The 22,415-nt window shown below is 46.3% G+C and overlaps 1 protein-coding gene across 3 annotated transcripts in view; it reads left to right on the top strand.

The window, feature by feature from the left end:
- LOC122925059 (oocyte zinc finger protein XlCOF6.1-like) overlaps nt 1-21,969 on the top strand; it is a 47,609-nt gene extending 25,640 nt beyond the window's left edge. For 2 of the 3 annotated variants that reach the window (XM_044276590.1, XM_044276591.1), the window contains exons 2-4: nt 6,808-6,899; nt 7,035-7,155; nt 19,824-21,969. In XM_044276590.1, the coding sequence (XP_044132525.1) occupies nt 6,808-6,899; nt 7,035-7,155; nt 19,824-20,938 (1,328 nt within the window). In that variant the 3' untranslated portion in view covers nt 20,939-21,969. Of the gene's footprint in view, nt 1-6,807; nt 6,900-6,921; nt 7,156-9,102; nt 9,300-19,823 lie in introns of those variants that run through there. The other variant, XM_044276592.1, reaches the window with a different exon arrangement.
- Nucleotides 21,970-22,415: the final 446 nt, after the last annotated feature.

Below are 22,415 nucleotides of genomic sequence, written 5' to 3'. Positions count from 1 at the left end.
CTACCCTCCAGGAACCCCTGTGCATACTTCTCCCCATCATGTCAAATACATACATATTGCCGCCTACTAGCAGTGTCATACCATATAGTGCCCACACATAATAAAACAACACAAATATAAACCAACTATGCCATAAACTAGCATTGAAAAACATAGTATGATGCCAAAAGTCAGGTAATATCTCCCTTGTGGCTGCATATTCAGGGACCAGCATGTCACGAGATGTAAAACAGAACATGCCGGTATCTGACCATCTCCCCTAGCACGATATAAGTCGTGCATGCAGCTATTATCATATGCATATGAACAGTGAAACAGCATAACTCACGCTGAAAGCAAAGTGCCAGCCCGGTGTCCCGTGCGGGCAGCTAAGCAACACCCATATGTGCCACAAAACGTCCCGGCCGACCATTAAGGTCCCTTGGGTATACCAAAGGTGGGTTGCTGACGTACTGCCATACTTCATGGCGGTGGCGGCAATCTTCGCATCTTCCTTGCGACCCATTCATCCGCCTCTTTGGGATCCGTGAAAAAGAGTGATCTTTCGCCATCCACCACTCGCAACCTGGCGGGGTATGCCATAGAATACGGTAAGTTCATGTCCCGAAGTCTCTTTTTCACAGCAACGAAGGTCGCCCTCCTCTTCTGCAGGTCAGCGGAGAAATCAGGGAACAAAGACACCTTGGCATTGTCGTGCATGATGGTCTGCATCTTCCTAGCGTGAGTAAGGATCAAGTCGCGGTCTTTCCAATTCAGCATGCGGGCCAGGAGCGGTCTGGGTGGGGCTCCCGGAGGTGGCGGACGCGCCGGTACCCTGTGGGCCCTCTCCACTGCATACGCCATAGAGAATGCCGCCTCAGGGAAGGTTGATTTAAACCAGGCCTCCAGAAATGCCGCAGGATCCTGCCCTTCCGTTCTCTTAGGTAGGCCCAGTATGCGCACGTTGTTCCTCCTGGCCCTGTTCTCCAGGTCGTCGCATTGTTGCTGCCATAAGGAGACTGAACCCTCCAAAGCTTGTATCTTAGCGGGTAGTGGGCGTGTAAGGTCCTCCAGCTCGGAGATTCTCTCCTCTGTCCCTGAGTTGCTGGACATCATGCCTGAGGAGGCCCACATCCACGCGTACCTCTATCTTTGTCGTGAGGGAGGTCTGGCACACCAATATCGCAGCCATCAGCTGATCATGCGCCTCTTTCGGAGTAAGTTCCACCGCCTCTGGCTCGTCCCCAGCCGCCTGCAATGCCGCCTGACCGCGGGTGTGCTGAGAACGGGGCGTCCCACTCGCTGCGGCGCCATGCTGGTTCTCCTGGCGCGCAAATTCCTTCAGCCGGTCTGCCGCGGCTTGAGCTTTGCTGGGGCCCATCACCGGCTGTACTAAGGATCCAAGCTGTTATTCACCGTGTAGATGATCCAAAAAGCTGCTTTAGCACTCAGGATGGCTCAGGATTATGAACGGGAGCCGGAGCTCAGATCAGGTGCGACCGCTCATGTCGGCCGTTAGCCACACCCCCCCGAAAGGTCCTTTTTTAAATTGGTTTTGGACTAGTCGACTGTGGTTAAACCTTTAATGGACATGACTAGGAAAGGTTCGGATGTCTCTGATGAGGCATTACAAGCCTTTTAAGCGGTGAAGGAATGTTTTGCTTCTGCTACTATACTGGTGCAACTGGATGTGACAGCGATTCATTGTGGAAGTTGATGCATCCGAGGTAGGGGTAGGAGCAATCTTGTCGCAGGGTCCTTCACCTAGTAAATGGCGGCAATGTGCTTTCCTCTCTAAGAAACTCTCGGCTGCAGATAGGAATTATGATGTGGGTAATAGAGAGTTGCTGGCCATTAAGTTGGCTTTTGAGGAGGGGAGTCATTGGTTGGAAGGAGCAATCCATCCTATTACTGTGCTTACTGATCGCATAAATCTGGCTTACCTGTAGTCGGCTAAGCGACTGAGCCCGAGGCAGGCCAGATGGTCGTTGTTTTTTACCAGATTTAATTTTGTTGTCACCTTTCGCTCTGGAGTTAAGAACATCAAGGCTGATTCTTTGTCGCGTAGCTTTCCTAGGGGAGGGTGATTCGGAAGATCCTGGTCCGTTATTGTCTGCAGGGGTAGTAATATCCGCCCTATATATCAACCTTGAGGCATAGGTGTTAGAGACCCAGGGCGATGTACCGGATTCTTGTCCTCCAGGGAAGTTGATTGTTCCTTCTGAATTACGTCACAAGGTGTTCGAGGAACATCACTGTACGGTTCTCACAGGACATCCTGGGAGCAGATCCACAGTCAATCTCATCTCTCGTAGATTCTGGTGGCCGGGGTTGCATAAGTGTGTTGAGGACTATGTGTCAGCTTGTAGTACTTGTGCACATGCTAAGGTGACACATACTCTGCCTTCTGGATCTTTACTCCCGTTGCCCATCCCGTCTTGACCTTGGACTCATTCATGGATTTTATTATAGATTTACCGAATTCTTCAGGAAAAACTGTTATTCAGGTGGTTGTTGATCGCTTTAGTAAAATGGCGCACTTTATAGTATTGCCAAGTCTACCTAATGCTAAAACTCTTGCACAAGTGTTTGGTCGATAACATCGTGAAGCTACATGGTATTCCCTCTGATGTGGTGTCTGATAGGGGGATTCAGTTTGTTTCCAGATTCTGGAAGGCGTTATGTACTCGTCGGGGGGTACCATTGTCCTTCTCTTCGGCCTTTCACCCTCAGTCGAACAGACAGACTGAACGCACAAATCAGAATCTGGAGACTTACTTGAGATGTTTTGTCTCGGAAAATCAGGAGGAGTGGTCTTCATTTGTCCTTAGCCGAGTTTGGCATAAATAACTGTAGACAGGAGTCCACTGATTTTGGGGCATATGAGTTCCACCCCCAATTTGGCATTTTTTCTGTTACGGAGACTTCTGGTGTACCTGAAGAGGAACAATTTTTCTCTTCTTTGTCATCCATTTGGCGGAAAATTCAAAATAATCTGAAAAAGATGGGCAACAAGTATAAACGTATGGCTGACAAGAGAAGTATGAATGGTCCGGACCTGAGAGTGGGTGATTCTGTGTGGCTGTCCACAAGAAACATTATGTTAAAAGTACCTTCTTGGAAGTTGGGCCCAAGGTTTATTGGTCCATATAAGATCACGGCCATTATTAACCCGGTAGCCTTTTGTCTTGAACTTCCTCAGGCTTTGAAGATTCATAATGTGTTCCATAAGTTGTTGTTAAAGAGATATGTCGAACCTGTTGAACCGTCCTCCTTGCTTCCCGCTCCTGTCATTGTTGACGGTGATCTGAAATTTAAGATCGCCAGGATAGTGGACTCCTGAATTTACCATAGATCCCTTCAGTACCTCGTTCACTGGAAGGGTTACAGACCAGAGGAGAGTATGTGGGTTCCAGCGGTCAACTTTAATGCTAGTCGGCTGGTGAAAGCCTTTCACAGAGCTCATCCAGATAAGGTCGGTCCTGGGTGTCCGGAGGCCACCCGTAGAAGGTGGGGTACTGTCACGGTCTCTAACGTGACAGGTGTCAGAAGATCTAAGAGTCTGGCGGCACGTGATGTGATCTGACAAACTCTTTGATTTCACTTGTTTCAGTGTTGTTGCTGGTAATGACCACACCTCTTGTCTCAGGTGTAGCTTAGTGGTCATTCCAACTCAGCTTTTTAGTCTGGCTTCACCCATCATGCTATGCTGTCAGGAATCTGGATTATCGTTCAATGATAATCATCATGATTTTCATCTGATTCACCTTTGTCAGTGTACATGCAAAATAAGTTCTCACTTCAACCCTCTGCTTGTCAGATAGCGGAGGTAGTGAACTCCACAGGGGTTCTGGCTTCAAGGAGGCCACATGCGGACGAATTCACACCTCATCCAGTCAGCCAGGAATCAAGATGGTGTGACAGGAAGAATCTTTCAGCATAAGGTCTAAGCCATTTTCCAGTTCAATCAAATCTAGCAGACAGCATGGAACCGGCGATTTATAAGGAATTATGAATCGCCCAGCCATAACAGGCGCAAACCGGATACATATTTGTGTCCCAGGTGCCCACAATGAACATGCCCATGGTCAGAGGTTGGAGGTCGGGTGCCAGGGAAGGGAGATATACATATCTCCTCACAGAAACCTAATAACTGTGCCATGCTTGGACTCTAATTGTAGCCGGAAACCAGGTGGGTCTGTTGGTACTAGAACCATCTCCCTGTGACCTCCTGGTCTGGAGCTATGGGCCCTAATGGGTTTTGTAAGCTCTTTGGCTGCCAGCCCAGAAGAGGAGGAAGGGACCCTTCCCAGAGGCGGGGAGGGGAGGGATCGGCTACAGGTCAAAAGCCCATGCAAGCCAGCAGGCGCCGTCTTTCTCTGAAAGGGGGGTCACATCGTCTCATGTGTTTGGAGAGACCTGGAAACTGCTGACATCACTGACCCCATGTGACTGCAGCCAAGGACTATTTCACTATAATAACCCAAAGGAACGTTGTCACAACCAAACAGCTGAGAAGCTCTGACAGAGGCCTTTCAGAACCTCCTCCTTGAGTTCTCTTTGTTGTGCTGTTCAGTTCCTCATCTCGTTAGCCTCTCTCAGCTGTCATGGAGTTGGACTGATTGCATCCCTTTAAATTCCGCCCCATAATGCATTACTGGGCGGCTTATACTACTTCCTGGAGTGTGTGTGCATGCTGATCTTGTTTTCCAGTCTGCTACAAAGTTAAGTGCTGAAAATTTATCTGTTATTTTCTGTTTGCTGTATCCCAGGTGACCCTGACTCCCTCCGTGTCTGGTGTAGGGAGCCGGTGGTCGTGTCCCCTCACTATTGTAGGGTGTTCAGGGGTTATATAGTCGAGGTACGTGGATATGCAACCTTCCACCTTTCGGATCTTTGCATAGGCTGAGCAGCCAGGGAAAGTGCTAGGTCTTGTGCAGGGGTCTCCCTTTTGGTTCCTTAGCTTTGGATCCACTCAGTCATATATGCATGTTGCTTTGTCTTGTTTCCTGTACACCGTCCGTGTCAAACGTTCATATACCCGGTAACTGACTTGTACTCTGTGTAATCCTGTTTTTACCATACTACCTGTATTCGTAACCTCAGACTACTGTATATATTCTTTGTGTATAGTGTGTTATCTAGTGTGCCCTTAAGGCGATTAAATATATGATTTAATGTTGTGCTGTCTTGTATCTCGATCACGAATCCCCACGTCCGTGTTTCGGCCTAGTTATAAGCTACCGCGGGTTGGTTTCTCACCCTATATAATCCCATTAGCGGACCGGGCTTATATCAAACGAGAAGCTGGTGGCAGATTTCCCGGGCTGAGAACACGCTTTTTCACTGGGGCAGTGACCAGGCTCCCTCAGCTTGTTGCCTCTCTGTGCCTGTGTGGACAGGAGTCGGTGTAAACTGTACCAAGCGGACCTTACCCGTTCCTCTGGGAGGGCGTAACGTCACGCCTTGGTAACCAGTGACCATACCGCGTCTCTTGAGCTCGACGTAGTTGACGTCAAGTGGGCATGAGGGGTGGTATCCCTCACAGTGGGGTACTGTCACGGTCTCTAACATGACGGGTGTCAGAAGATCTAAGAGACTGGCGGCACGTGGTGTGATCTGACAGATTCTTTGATTTCACTTGTTTCAGTGTTGTTGGTGATGACCACACCTCTTGTCCTCTTGTCTCAGGTGTAGCTTAGTGGTCATTCCTACTCTTTTTAGTCTGGCTTCACCCATCATGCTATGCGGTTGATAGCTTCAGTTTTGTACTGGAAGAGCTGGTGTGTTGTCCTCTTCTGAGTTCCTGCTCGTCCATTTACTCCAGAAGTTAAGTGTTACTTCCCTTTTCATATTTTGTTGTTTCCCCTGTGTGTTTTGTTACTCCGCCTCAGTGAGACGCTTGTTCATTCATATTGGAAGGAACAGGTTGTCTCAAGCCCTGACTCTATTCCAAGGCAATTCAGGGTTTCCCGGGTCATAGGTTCCAGTATATAAACATTCCTACCCTCAAGGTCCGTTCATAGAGATAGGAGTCAGGGCTAGGATTAGGGTTTCCATAGGTGGTGACCGTTTTCCTTTCCCTAGCTTTGAGGCCTAGTTCCTTTTCTCTACCCTCCTGTTGTTGGTGTGGTGTTCCCTCCCACATCACTTACATGACACTTTAGTTGTATTAGTTGTTTTACTTACTCCCTGTACTGTGTCTGATAATACCCTGACAGTTTTTCTTTTTTAGTTGTTAGGGTGCTGCAGAGCACTCTTAAAGGGCATCTGTCAGAATATTTGTACCTATGACACTGGCTGATCGTTACATGTGCACTTGGCAGCTGAATGGATCTGTGTTGGTCCCATGTTCATATGTGTCCGCATTGCTGAGAAAAATTAGGTTCTAATATATGCAAATGAGCCTCTAGGAGCAACGGGGGCGTTGCCATTACACCTAGAGGCTCTGCTCTGTCTGCAACTCCAGGCAGTGTAAACATCATCACACCTGGTCCTGTCAATTAATGTGCAGAGAAAGCAGAGCCTCTAAGGTACAAATCTACAGCCAGATGCCATTTAAAAGAATCCCCCCAGCCTTCACATGTATAACTGTATCCTTATCCTCAGAATGTGTTATTGTTGGTCCACTGTTCGCCATTTGCTGGTGGTTACTTTGGGCCTGTGGTCTGCTAGGTGCTGAGGCCTCGGCACAGGTGTTGAGGAGCAGAATATTATTTATCCCTGATAACTAAAGCTAGAAGTGAAGGAGCTGAGAGAAATGTCTGATCTATAGACAGCTCTACAGGAGGCCATGTATTCAGTCACTGTGTGCTTGTGTCTCCACAGTTGAATCCCGTAGGAGAAATCCACCAGAGAGATATCCCCGTCTTCTGTATTCCCAGAACTCTCCAGAGGAGAATGTCCTAGAGAATCCTCAGGTAGATGGAGCTGGGTCCTATACACATCTATATAGGAGGTCCTGCAGTCATAGAGGGGTCATAGATTGTGGGGGTCTCTTATGTGGATCTGTTATATTTCCCACCTGTCCGCTGTATTGTACTGAATTGTTGCAGATGAGAAATCAGGGAGAAGATATGACTGATATTAAAGTGGAGAATGAAGAAGAGAAGATGATGGGCGATCCCCCGTGTAAGAGTGAGATGGAGGAGGACATTCCAGGAGATGTCACCACAGGTATGGAATCCTGAATGGAGAAAGTGACTTCAGATTCTGTCCTTGGTGCCTTCAGGGCAGGAGGAGAATCTGATCTTCGGCTGCTGCGCTGCTCTTTGATTGTAGATGTCCCCATCACATCATGAAGTGTTCCCCTTATTCAGCTGACAGTGATCTCTAATCAGATTCTTCTCTGATCCTGGCTGTTCCTGCAGGACATAACAGTCAGTCACATCCACACACCCACTGGGGATTATGGGGGCACAGCGTTTGTGTCTGTGCTGTCATGATGGATACATGTACGCCACTGTGCAGGAATTACGTGCCGCCATTGACTAAGGGGTACATCATTGTGCGGGAAAGGGATTAAACTACAATCCATACAGTTTGGTGATTTCCATTGTAATAGTTAAAGGGGGTTTACCCAAAAAATATAATACAGCTCTAAAACTGTCCTCATAAGAGAAGTCAATTTCATCTGCTGATCATGTGACTTCCCCACTTTGTTGCCCCGCCCCTTACAACATGCCGTTTATTTCTTTAACCACTTAACAGTTTTGCTTGAGCTCGACCTTTGAGAAAAGGATTTAAAAATTCAGCCCCAGCAGAGCTCCTGCTGCACTCTCGCACCTTTTGACCTCTCTCTCTTCATCTCTCTATTTCCTCAAAGGATTGCATCTTTTCTTTTTTCTTTACTCTCAGCGTTTCGATCTTGGCTTCTGATACTTCCTTCAGAAGATATTTTTTTCCAAACAACAGTGTCACAGACGTTCCCGTAGCAGGTACCAGGAGATAGGAGAGACTGGCAACTCGTGGGTTAAATTGACAAGTTCACTGTGGATCTTATTGTGTCTGTGTTTTGGTGAATGCCACACCGCTTGCTTCAGGTGTTGCTTGTTGGTAAACTACCTTTCCCATAAGTAGCAGCTTCTCACTTTTCGAGGTGCGGTTTATAGATTTTCTTCCTGCTTTCTAAATAGCTGGTCGGTTTTACTCTGTGGTGCTTCTGGAGTTGCCATTTTTCTACTTTCAGATAAGTCTTGTCTGTTCTTATTGTTTTGTGTTTGTTATAGTCCCTGTTGTTTGTATCTGGGCTTAAGACAGAGACTTCCATTCATCCTTCCTTCTGGGGAGGAATGGGTTGTCTCTGGTCCTAACCTCATTCCAGTGACTTATAGGGATATAAGGGCCTAGGTATTCAGCATATGAATATTCCCACCTTCAAGGTCTATTCATATTGATAGGTAGTTAGGGCCCGGATTAGGGTTGTTTAGGAGGTGACCTGTTTCTTACCTATTTTCTGGCCCAGTTACTGCTCCCCTTTCCTCCTGTGTTTAGTGTGGAGTTTTCCCCCCCCCCCCACTGATCGTGACAAACATGCTCTCCCATTAACTTCTCTGGCTCTTGCACATACTCGGGCCCTTTCTTGGACTGCTGCATCTCTTGACTGAACTGTTCGCACAGTTGTTTCCAGCCATGGTCGTGTCCAGACTCTTTCTCCTTTTACGGAGCTCCATTAGCAGAGCATGCTTATCCCCACTCGCTTCTTTTAAGTGCCTCTAGTTCACTTCCTTCTTGTCAGTCCACTTCCACTTCGGCAGACTCTCCTTCAGCCTCTTCTTTGAGCTCTGCAGCATCTGAGAATTTCTCCCACTCCAACTCATCGCCCTTAGATTCTTCAGCCTGTGTCTCTTTGGAGTCTCCATTCACTTTTTTAGCCTTCTCATCTTTCTCAGACATGGCATCATATACTTGCACTTTTAATTCCTCCTTTTCTTTCTCATTGGTATTGGAAGCACTGCGGATATTGGGGTTCTTATTAGAGTCTTCATCTTCCTCTTCTGGCCTTCCCTCCAGAGGGTCACCCATGACATTGTTCTCCATTCATGCAAGCTCCAGGAGAGCCATACCAGAGAAGTAGACAGCATCTGCATATTGGTTGTCTATCTTACTGTATTTTCTCCCCAGAAGCCTGTGGACTTCCTGGAAAGCATTGGCGACGGAGCGGATGTCTATTATAAACAAGTCCTGACCACTCACTGCCATGAGTCTCTTGGCTTCTTCATCCATATCAGCCCTTTCAAATTGTTCAGCAGAAACTTCTTCCATCTTCTCTGCCTCGGACGGAACCGCAGCGCCACCATCTTCAGACCCATTCTCAACAGGTGCTGTCACGGACGGTGTACAGGAAACAAGGCAAAGCAACATGTATAAATGACTCGCTGGATCCAAAAGCTAAGGAACCAAGGGAGACCCCTGCAGAAGACCTGGCACTTTCCCTGGCTGCTCAGCCTATGCAAAGATCCTAATGGTGGAGGTTTGCATATCCAGGAACCTTGACTATAAAGCCCTGAGCACCCTACAATAGTGAGGGGACACGACCACCGGCTCCCTACACAAGATACGGAGGGAGTCAGGGTCACCTGGGATCCAGCAAACAGAAAACAACAGATAAAGGTACAACACCTAGCTTTGTAGCAAACAGGAGAACAAAGTCAGCATGCACACACACTCCAGGAAGTAGTATAAGCCGCCCAGAAAAGCATTCTGGGGAGGAATTCAAAGGGAAGCAACCAGTCCAACACATGACAGCTGAGAGAGGCCAACGAGAGGAGGAACTGAATACCACAACACAGAAACTCAAGGAGGAGGTTCTGAAAGGCCTCTGTCAGAGCTTCTCAGCTGTCTGGTTGTGACAGTACCCCTCCCTCTACGAGTGGACTCCGGACACTCAGAACCCACCTTCTCAGGATGGGACCTATGGAAAGCCCTGATGAGACGAGAGGCCTTAATGTCCGTCACTGGGACCCACATCCTCTCCTCAGGACCATACCCCTCCCAATGAACAAGGTACTGAAGAGAACCGCGGACAAGACGAGAATCCACAATCCTAGAGACCTGAAATTCAAGATTCCCATCAACCATAATCGGAGGAGGAGGCAAAGGCGAGGGTACAATGGGTTGAACATAAGGTTTCAATAAGGACTTATGAAAAACATTATGGATCTTCCAAGTCTGAGGAAGATCAAGACAGTATGCAACAGGATTGATGACAGACAGGATTTTGTAAGGCCCAATAAACCTAGGACCCAACTTCCAGGAGGGAACCTTCAATTTGATATTCTTGGTAGACAACCACACCAGATCACCAACATTCAGGTCCGGACCAAGCACACGTCTCTTATCTGCCACACGCTTATATCTCTCACTCATGCTCTTTAGATTATCCTGAATCTTTTGCCAAATAGATGACAAAGAGGAGGAGAATCTGTCCTCATCAGGTAAACCAGAAGACCCCTCTCCCGAGAAAGTCCCAAACTGCGGATGAAACCCATATGCCCCAAAAAATGGTGACTTATCAGAGGACTACTGACGACGGTTATTTAAAGCAAACTCAGCAAGGGACAAAAAAGAACACCAATTCCCTTCATTCTCTGCCACAAAACAGCGCAGATATGTCTCCAGATTCTGATTGACGCGCTCTGTCTGGCCATTCGACTGCGGGTGGAAAGCAGAAGAGAATGACAACCGAACCCCCAAGCGAGAACAGAAAGCCTTCCAGAATCTGGAAACAAACTGCGTGCCCCTATCAGAGACTATGTCTGAAGGAATACCGTGCAATTTGACAATGTGATCAATAAATGCCTGCGCCAGCGTCTTAGCATTGGGCAAACCAGGAAAAGGGATGAAATGCACCATTTTGCTAAAACGGTCCACCACCACCAGAATCATGGTCTTCCCCGAGGAACGAGGCAGGTCCGTTATGAAGTCCATGGACAGATGTGTCCAAGGACGGGAAGGAATGGGTAAGGGAAGGAGAGGACCTGATGGCCGTGAATGAGGGACTTTGGCACGAGCGCAAGTCTCACAGGCTGCCACAAAACCCTCAACCGACTTACGAAGCGCAGGCCACCAGAATCTCCGAGCGATGAGATCCAGTGTGGCTCTTACCCCCGGGTGCCCAGCAAGGACCGTATCGTGGTGTTCTTTAAAAATCTTGTGTCTTAAAGCGAGAGGCACAAACAACCTCCCAGGAGGACAAAGATCAGGAGCCTCTGACTGGGCTGCCTGCACCTCTGCCTCCAATTCAGGAAAAAGAGCAGAGACCACCACACCTTCAGCCAAAATGGGACCCGGGTCTTCAAAATTCCCGCCTCCCGGAAAACAACGTGACAGGGCATCTGCCTTCACATTCTTAACTCCAGGGCGGAACGGAACAAAATTAAACCTAGAAAAGAACAAAGACCATCTGGCCTGTCTCGGGTTCAGACGCTTGGCTGACTCCAAGTAGGCCAGATTTTTATGGTCAGTAAATACGGTAATAGGGTGTCTGGCTCCCTCTAGCCAATGGCGCCATTCCTCAAAAGCCAACTTGATGGCCAACAATTCCCTATCTCCCACATCGTAATTTCTCTCTGCGGAGGAGAGTTTTCTTGAGAAAAAGGCACACGGTCGCCAATTGGCAGGAGAGGAACCCTGAGACAAGACCGCCCCCACACCCACCTCAGAAGCATCAACCTCAACTATGAAGGGTAAAGAAACATCAGGTTGCACCAAGATGGGAGCGGAAGCAAAACTCTCCTTGATATCAGAAAAAGCCTTACGCGCCTCTACTGACCAAGAAGAAAAATCTACCCCCTTTCTGGTCATATCAGTGAGTGGTTTAACAATAGTAGAATAATTCAAAATGAACTTCCTGTTATAATTGTCTAAGCCCAAAAAACGCATCAGCGCCTTCTGATTCTCAGGAAGCTCCCACTCAAGCACAGCGTGGACCTTCTCGGGGTCCATGCGAAAACCAGAAGCCGAGAGAAGAAACCCCAGAAATTGAATTTCTGGAACCGCAAACATACATTTTTCCAGTTTCGCATATAATTTATTCTCCCGCAGGATGAGCAAGACCTGACGTAAATGTTCCTTATGAGTTTTGAAATTGGGAGAAAAAATCAAAATGTCATCCAAATACACCAATACAAATTTTCCCATCAAATGATAAAAAATGCTGTTCACGAAATGCTGAAAAACGGCTGGGGCATTCATCAAACCAAAAGGCATAACCAAATTTTCAAAATGGCCCTCAGGGGTATTGAAGGCCGTCTTCCATTCGTCCCCTTCTCTGACCCTGACCAGGTTGTATGCCCCTCTTAAATCTAATTTGGAAAAGACTTTAGCCCCAACAACCTGGTTAAACAGGTCCGGGATCAGAGGAAGCGGATAAGGGTCACGAATTGTGATATTGTTCAGCTCCCTGAAATCCAGACAAGGTCTTAAAGAACCATCTTTTTTCTTAACAAAGAAAAAAACAGCGGCAACAGGTGACCTTCGAGGGTCGTATGTGTCCTTTTCTCAGACTCTCAGAGATATAAGCACGCATAGCGATCCTCTCAGGTTGGGAAAGATTGTATAAACGAGATTTAGGCAGCTTGGCGTCTGGGATGAGATTAATAGGGCAATCGTACTCCCTGTGCGGGGGCAAATCCTGAACTCCACTCTCAGAGAAGACATCCGAAAATTCTGAGAGAAAAGATGGTACAGTCTTAGTAGCAACCTCAGAAACAGATGTCGTGAGGCAATTCTCTCTGCAAAAGTCACTCCAACCATTTATTTGCCTCGCTTGCCAATCAATGGTGGGGTTATGCTTAGTGAGCCAGGGCAGCCCCAACACCAGAGGGGTAGGTAAACCGCTAAGAACGAAACATGACACATCCTCAACATGAGCATCACTCACAATTAAACGGATATTGTGAACTATGCCCTTTAATGATTTTTGAGAAAGTGGAGCGGAATCGATAGCAAAAACAGGAATATCCTTTCCCAAAGTGCGCACCTGGAAACCATGAGTTATCGCAAATTGATTATCAATGAGATTGACCGCTGCTCCACTATCCACAAAAATCTCACAAAAAATGTTCTTGCTCTCTAGCGCCACCCTAGCCGGCAGGACAAAACGGGAACTACAAGCAAATGGAAAACCTTCAATTTCCGCCTCAACCCTGCCAATAGTAACAGACGGAACATTTTTAAAAGATTTTTTCCTGTTTGTTTCTTTATTACTCCCAGAAAACTGCCTGAATCTCCTAGAGGGACAAATATTTGCCAAATGATTTATACCTCCACAACAAAAACAAACCCTCCCATGCGAGCTGAATCTTCTATTGTAAGAAGCAACCAACCCCAGCTGCATGGGCTCCTGCTCAGAAGGGGCTGACGGCGACTGAGACCCCTGCGCACAGAATGGGACCGCTGCACAGTCCTGGGACTGAGTATGACAGGAAGGAGAGATCTCTCCTCTCTCTCTAAGACGCCTGTCAATACGAACGGCCTGAGACATAGCAGAGTCCAAAGAAATAGGCCTCTCATGAAAGGCAAATGCATCTTTCAATCCCTCTGAAAGACCATGGCAAAATTGACTTCGGAGCGCAGCATCATTCCAACCAGTATCAACTGCCCATCTCCGAAATTCTGAACAGTATATTTCTGCGGATTGTTTACCCTGGCATAATAGACGTAGTTTAGACTCAGCCAGAGCAATACGATCCGGATCATCATATATCTGACCCAGGGCTAAAAAGAATTCATCCACTGAACGGAGAGGCCGTGCCCCCTCCGGCAGTGAAAAGGCCCAGGACTGAGCGTTACCTCTGAGCAGCGATATAATGATCCCCACCCTCCGTTCCTCATCACCAGAGGAGTGGGGAAGAAGGCGAAAATGGAGTTTGCAAGCCTCTCTAAAACGCACAAAATTCTCACTACCCCCGGAGAACGTATCCGGGAGCGAGATCTTAGGCTCAGAACAAACTCCATGAACGCAAGCTGAACCGGTCACTTGAAGCTGAGAAAAAGTCTTACGGAGATCAGCTACCTCCAATGAAAGACCCTGGAAGAGTTCAGCCAAAAGTGAAACCGGATCCATGCTTGAGACGGTTATGGCGGCTTATAATGTCACGGATGGTGTACAGGAAACAAGGCAAAGCAACATGTATAAATGACTCGCTGGATCCAAAAGCTAAGGAACCAAGGGAGACCCCTGCAGAAGACCTGGCACTTTCCCTGGGAGTCGGGGTCACCTGGGATCCAGCAAACAGAAAACAACAGATAAAGGTACAACACCTAGCTTTGTAGCAAACAGGAGAACAAAGTCAGCATGCACACACACTCCAGGAAGTAGTATAAGCCGCCCAGAAAAGCATTCTGGGGAGGAATTCAAAGGGAAGCAACCAGTCCAACACATGACAGCTGAGAGAGGCCAACGAGAGGAGGAACTGAATACCACAACACAGAAACTCAAGGAGGAGGTTCTGAAAGGCCTCTGTCAGAGCTTCTCAGCTGTCTGGTTGTGACAGGTGCTGACTTAGATTTCTTGGCCTCTTCTACTGTTCAGCATTGCGCCTTTCATCTTCCAGTTGCATTTGCACATCCTTCAGCTTATTCTCTGAGCAAGAGACTTGTTTACTTTTAGCCCGTCTTTCTTTTGTTTCAGTATAAAGCTGTTCCTCCAGTTGTCCGATCCTTGCTGCCAAGGCTGTGATGGATGCTTTGAATTTGGTTTCAATAGAGTCTTCCAATTATTGCAATTTTGTTTTTAACTCCTTGTTTTGTCGCTCCAATTGCTGACGGCATTTTCATTCTTCTGAGCATTACTACGTTCGGCCTTCAGATCAGCATTCATCTGGTCAATCTGGAGAGTAGCCTTTCTCGGTCTGTCGTTGGCCAGTTCAGTATAACCCTGTTGGGCCACTCTGCCATAGCAAGCTCCTCCTGCATATTGATCATCTCCGCCTCCAGACTTAAAAATTTCTTTAAATTTTCTTTACTGACTAAGGCTCCATTCACACGTTCGCGATTTCGTTCTGCATTTTGCGGAACGGAATTGCGGACCTATTCATTTCTATGTGCGGCCTGGATCCGGAAATGTGGACCCGCACTTCCAGGTCTGTATTTCCGTTCCCGAAAAAAATAGAACATGTCCTATTCTTGTCCGCAATTGCGGACAAGAATAGGCATATTCTATTAGTGCTGGCGATGTGCGGTCCGCAAAATGTGGAACGCACATTGCCAGTGTCCGTGTTTTGCGGATCCGTGGATCCGCAAAACACACTACAGACATGTGAATGGACCCTTAACCTATCATCTCTGGATGCTTTAGTGACTTCCAACTCTTTTTGGTAATCCTTAATTTACGCCTGCACTTTGCGCAGTTTTTTGATGGCTTCTTCTCTATTTTGGTTTGCAGAGTTAATTTGTCTCTCTAAGTCTTTTAGATCCATCTCAAGCTTATTTCTAGCTGCTATGGCCAATGAACATTCATCTTCCTTTCATCTACAACATGGATGTCAAACTCATGGCCCTCCAGATGTTGCAAAACTACAACTCCCATCATTCCCTGATAGCTTTAGTATGCCCAGGCATGATGGGAGTTGTAGTTTTGCAACAGCTGGAGGGCCACGAGTTTGACATCCCTGATCTACAAGCTCCGCTTCCATTTCTTTTACTTGTCTGACCAGTTGTATCTTCTTGTCTTCACTCTGCTCATATTGTGCCCTCCTAGCTTACAGGTTAACTTCTAAGGCCTCATGCACACGACCGTATTTTGTTTCTGTGTCCATTCCGTTTTTTTTTTGCGGATAGGATGCGGACCCATTCATTTCAATGGGTCCGCAAAAAACGCGGATAGCACACCGTGTGCTGTCCGCATCAGTATGTCCGTTCCGATTGCTCCGCAAAAAAAATTGTGCATGTCCTATTTTTTTCTAGTTTGCGGACAGGGATAGGCATTATTACAATAGATCCGCAAAAAAATACGGATGCGATACGGAACTTCATCCGTTTTTTTTGAGGATCCGCAATTTGCGGACCGCAAAACACATACGGTCGTGTGCATGTAGCCTAAGTGCAACTTGGCATCCTTTGTGGCTTGTAATTCATTTTCATCCACCCTGCCCCCGAGCTCACTAACCATAGAACACTGTGGAGACTGCTTACCCGCACCTGGTACGTGTGGTACACCCTCTAACACTGCCACACTTTCCTGCACATTTACCACAGTGTTTTCCCTCAGCTGTGTGCTACCTTATTAATCAGCATTGTCAAATCACATATATTTTTACCAGCAGGGGGAGCTTCTTCCACGATCGCAGCCTGCAAAGGAAAAGGGGTGTCATCATCATCATCATCACAATTACATATTTCACATAACTTCACATTATCATTAGGCATTTTCTCAGTAACCACATCTGCCTCAGATTTTACAACTGTTTTGTCAACCTCGGGTTTCACTATCCCGCTTCCTCTTACACGGGTTAGCATAGGATCCCTGGGTTTAGCCATCCCAAAGTTACCTCTTGTAACTGACAATTCACTTTGCACCTTATCTGCGCCATTGTTTTCAATGGTCATTTCACTTAGACCATTGCGTTCAATGTGCATCTCCCTCACACCTTCATTTAAAGGGATAGGCACAAGTTTTGCAGAAGTTTCGTCACTTGCTGCAGAAGTGTTTCTATTTCCCCACAATTCCCAGAATAAGGGGAAATCACGGCCCAACATTCCATCATGCATAAACCTCAAGTTCATAAGTCCCAGTTCCCATTGGAGTATCACCCTCAGTGAGAGCCACCGGATAGTCCTTGCTATATGCATGAATGTCCACCAATGCTTGGACCGGACTGCCATCCACCACAATTTCACACATTTTTGTAACAGTCTCCAGTACCGGTATCTTAACACCTACCGGCTCGGCAGGTAACAACTGCCACCGGCTCACATCACAGTTCGTGGCTTCTGAGGTATCAGGGCACTGGTCAGCAGTGTGTCCCCACTCGTGGCACCTCCAGCACTGGAGCGTCCCCGGTCTCCTCGGTGGGAAGACCTCGCTGGGACCAGACTGCCCGTGGGACTCTTTAGTCTTTAGTCCATGCCCAACCTGTAGAGCCTTGCTCAATTTGTCTGCTACACAAGCAATAACAGGAATGCTCTTACCCATTGACGTCACAGGTTCGGCACTCCCGGGAGAGGAGGGTGCTCCAGGAACATATTCCTTCTCCTGGATATTAGGAACCTCCGGCCCTAGGTTCCTGGCGCCACAATCTCATACAGACTCTTTAATGCAGTGGTTGCCATAGGAAGCGCCTTGGCCTTGAATCCCGTCTTTTTCCGGACTGCGAGTCACACACTCTGAAGACTGTTCCTTGGATTCTCCAGCCACATCACCGACACCCTGGACCTTCACAAAGTGTAGGGGACACTTTGTGAAGGTCCAGGGTGTCGGTGATGTGGCTGGAGAATCCAAGGAACAGTCTTCAGAGTGTGTGACTCGCAGTCCGGAAAAAGACGGGATTCAAGGCCAAGGCGCTTCCGTTGAAGACCCCCTACTTCAGGGCCAACTGCATTTGTGCCTCCAAAGCCTCCCGCTCTGCATCAAACCGCTTTAATTCACTTTGGGTGTAACCAGTCAGCGTGGCCATCTCTTCATGCTGTTTTTATCCGCCACAACCGCCTGACATATTCCTCCATGAGACCCATGGTAACAGACAGTCCTGTAGCAACTAGTGACCCCCAATTATTTTTTTTTCCACAGATCAGTCTCTTTTCTGGGGCTTCTGGCCCTTTAAATCACTGCAAGATTTCCTTCCAACAGAGCACGAATTGTCCAGATCTGCAACAACAACAGATTCACTGGAGAAACAGGCTTCTGGCTATTTCGGTCAGGACACTTTTCAGCATGGACACTTTTCGTTGCCGCTAGCAACAACATTGTGTCCTTGTAGCATGGGCACTGCACGCATCCTCCACCAATTGTAAGGGATCACTCTCTCTCAGGGGGTCGCAGTCACAAACTTCTTCATAGACAACAGGATTTAATGTCCAAACTGGTGCTTTATTGTGGCACTTCAGTACCCGCACAAACAGAAGCATCAAAATCAAATAAACACCTGCCCGTCTGGGCTCTAATTAATACACAGTAGTTTTCCCTGACTCACCTCTGAATACAGGTTCTACACAGTATCTCAGGCTCCAAGCCTTAGCATATCCGGTCATCTAACACAAGTACATACGAGAAAGAGATCCGGCTACATGTAGCCTTGTGGCCCCTCAGCTATCCTGGCTGAGATCACCCAGAGCCTCTGTAGGCCTCTTCTTCCAAGGTTTCTCTTCTCCCTGACTGACACACAGAGGGTGGATTTTATTCCTCCTTGATTACAGTAGGCCTCACCTGCGATGACCTCAGGCTAGGGGAAAGCTGCTGTGGAATGGGTGTGGACTGGGAAGGTCCCACTACCAAACCTACCTTCCCAGTCCAAATAAAATGCAGCCCTTGTACTCCAACAAAACAAATAGCTCCAGCAACTCCTGGATTTTACATATCTCACCCAGTTGAGGAACCTGGGTGAGATATACACCCCTTCCAGGACTTTTACTGTACACATCGCCACATAGGCTATATGTACCCCAAAATAATTCCTAAAGAAAACTACAACTCCTACTACAAAATTCAAGGGATCATACAGTTAAATTTAAGAAAAGTAAAAAAGTTATGACCATTGGAACACCAAATGGGAAAATGTTACAGGTCCTTAAAGGGGTTGGCAAGATTGGGAGAGTTTTTTGCAAACCCCCTATTCATCGGGACCTACAAAGGGAAGCTTACATACCTGCTTCCCGGTCCCGGCTTCCTGCTCCTTCTTCTCCCGGCTTGGGATGCTCTTCAGGAGTTCAGCGATGTCAACATCCAGTTTGACATTGCTGAAGCCGTGCCGGTGTCAGGCTCCCCTTGTAACCATGTGACACTCCTGCGGCTAGTAATTGGCTGCAGTGATGTCAAACCGGATGTTGACACCACTGAAGCCCAATGGAGCATCACAGGTCCGAAGAAGAAGGAATGGGAAGCAGGTAAGCAAGCTTCCCTTTACAGATTCTGCAGGGTGGGGGTGGGGTCGGTCTTTCATTCTTGCATAACCCCTTTAAGGATAAAAATAGTTATGTCACTAAGGGGTTAAAAATGCACTAGTTGTGCATATATTTACTTCGACATAAGTCAAAATTAATAAAACAATTAAAAAAGTGATGTTTTGGGGAGTGTTTTTCTAATTTAATTTGACTGTTAAGAGTTTAAACTGCCTTTATGACAGCATTACCAGCCCGCCATCCCCCCCCCCCCAAAAAAAAAGAGTCCTCATGAGTCCTGTATTGACAAGCTAAATTCAGTCTCCGTACATCTATAACTTTAGTTGACAATCTCCTTTCAGTGCATCTTCTCCTCTGCTGCTGTCTCGCACATGCTCAGTACAGGCTGCAGTAAAATAAAGCTGAAGATGGAATTAGAATCTGTAATACCACACTGAAACTGCTTCTGGATGATGGGGGGATCTCTTACTGCAGAGCCAGGGAGACTACAGCTTGTACTGAGAGTGTGGGAGATTTCAGCATTTCAGCAGCAGCAGGGGATCAGCTTGACAATTAAGCTCTAGGTGGACATTATGGCATGGATTTTTCTAATGAAACCACCATCTTCATCAGATTTAAAAGATCTATTTGATAATGAATGCAGTTTGTGTTGAGGAATGTGGGGACAGATTCTCAGTAGATTTGTTGTATTAATATGATGCTTACTTGGCATTGAAGGTCAAAATGTGTTGATAGTAGGCAGGATGTCAATTGAAAAAATCAAATTCAAATTTTTATCTTCACAGAGAATCCCAATAAGAATTCTGAGGATGTCATGTTATCACTAAATTATAATGTAGAAGATAAAGATATCACGCCACGCCCTTCAGGAGGAAATCTTATTACTCTTAATTTATATCCAGGACTTCACAGCAAAGATCTGTCATATAATCCCTCTAATCGTGAGGAACCTTCTCCTGACCAATCAAAAATTATCACAAATGCAGGTCAGAAAGGGGGTAAATGTTTTCAGCGTGGTAAAGAGTTCACAAAAAGTTCAGGTCTTTCTACACACAAAATGACTCGCACAGGGAGGAAGCCATACTCCTGTTCAGAATGTGGTAAGTGCTTTACAGATGAATCCCATCTTGCTACACATGAGAAAAGTCACACAGGGGAGAAACCATATTCATGTCCAGAATGTGGGAAATGTTTTACAGATAAATCAAGTCTTGTTAGACATGAGAAAATTCACAAAGGAGAGAAGCCATATTCATGTTCAGAATGTGGGAAATGTTTTACACAGAAATCATATCTTGTTACACATCAGAGAAGTCACACAGGTGAGAAGCCGTATTCATGTTCAGAATGTGGTAAATGTTTTGCAGATAAATCACATCTTGTTACACATCAGAGGAGTCACACAGGAGTGAAACCGTATTCATGTTCAGAATGTAGGAAATGTTTTGCCCAGAAATCAACTTTAGTTATACATGAGAGAAGTCACACAGGGGAGAAACCATATTCATGTTCAGAATGTGGGAAATGTTTTGCAGATAAAACACATCTTGTTACACATGAGAGAATTCACACAGGACAGAAGCCGTATTCATGTTCAGAATGTGGAAAATGTTTCACACGAAAATCACATCTTGTTTTACACAAGAGAAGTCACACAGGAGAGAAGCCATATTCATGTTCAGAATGTGGGAAATGTTTTACAACAAAATCATATCTTGTTACACACGAGAGAAGTCACAAAGGAGAGAAGCCATATTCATGTTCAGAATGTGGAAAATGTTTCACACGAAAATCACATCTTGTTTTACACGAGAGAAGTCACAAAGGAGAGAAGCCACATTTATGTTCAGAACGTGGGAAAGGTTTTACACAGAAATCAAATGTTGTTACACATGAGTGAATTCACACAAGAGAGAGAACCTGTAATGTTGAATTGCTATCCTGCAGCACATGTGTGCAAGCATTAGTACGGATCCGGCAGACTGTTCTCTTGCCAGAACAGACTGTCGGACAAACCTAACACTAATGTTAAAGTAGCCTTACAAAGTTGGGGCTATATGGCAACATGATTCGCTCTACGGCAAGTCTTAGAATAGTCAAGCAACTTGTCTGCAACTTGCTGTCGCGCAGATTTTTGTAGTTGTTATTTTTTTGGATGGAATTATCCTGGCTCTATCATAAAATGTAAAGCTCAGAAGAAAAGAGCCTTGTTTACCTCCAGAGCAGAGAATATGAACTGTCCCCATGAACCTTGCTTCTTATCAGTGTATTCACACCTCCACCCACGCTGCCGGAGAGTCCAGATTGACATGGAGAGAAGTAACGACGTTCCATGTAATTGTTTTATAACGTATTTGGACATAGTAATATTTCATCTTCATACAGTATTTCAAGGTGTTCTCCAGCTTTTGGTTCAATTAGTGAACAGTGGTAATCTGTGAGGGGCAGCTCTTTTACATAGGGCCTACCATCCCTTGCTCCCCCGATGCTGCAGCAACAGTGCAGTGCAGATGGCAGCATTGGGGGAGCGAGGGAGGGTAAGTCCTATGTGAAAGAGCTTCCCTCCACAGGTTAGGACCATTCACTACTTAGACCAAATGCCAAAAGATAAAATAAAATCTTCTATTTGCTCCACGACATCGTCACCATTGTCACTGACAGACATTGTCTTCTTGGCTCATATATTTTCTCCTAGTCCTGTGACCTTCATTGCTCCTACAGACTAACCGTCCTGTGCGGAGACAGTGATATTGATGGCATGATGACTATATCACTGATTTATCTGACCGGGTGATCTGTGATAATTAACTCCATATGTACATTCCTGCGGTGTAATGGTAAACCTATCTAGGTACTGGAGCGCATTAGGGCTCTGCTTGTCGAATGATGATTATTTCATTTGTAACATGCATTTATATTTTCTCTATATAAATTGGGTGTGGGGAATAAAAAAAACTATAACAAAAAAAATATATACAGTCAGGTCCATAAATATTGGGACATCAACACAATTGTAACATTTTTGGCTCTATACACCACCACAATGGATATGAAATGAAACGAACAAGATGTGCTTTAACTGCAGACTGTCAGCTTTAATTTGAGGGTATTTACATTCAAATCAGGTGAACGGTGTAGGAATTACAACAGTTTGCATATGTGCCTTCCACTTGTTAAGGAACCAAAAGTAATGGGACAATTGGCTTCTCAGCTGTTCCATGGCCAGGTGTGTGTTATTCCCTCATTATCCCAATTACAATGAGCAGATAAAAGGTCCAGAGTTCATTTCAAGTGTGCTATCTTCATTTGGAATCTGTTGCTGTCAACTATCAAGATGAGATCCAAAGAGCTGTCACTATCCGTGAAGCAAGCCATCA

The sequence above is a fragment of the Bufo gargarizans genome, chromosome 1, assembly GCF_014858855.1.
Source record: "Bufo gargarizans isolate SCDJY-AF-19 chromosome 1, ASM1485885v1, whole genome shotgun sequence".
Taxonomy (NCBI): domain Eukaryota; kingdom Metazoa; phylum Chordata; class Amphibia; order Anura; family Bufonidae; genus Bufo; species Bufo gargarizans.
The sequence above is the reverse complement of the archived record's forward strand: the minus strand, read 5'-3'. Positions and strand labels throughout refer to the sequence as shown.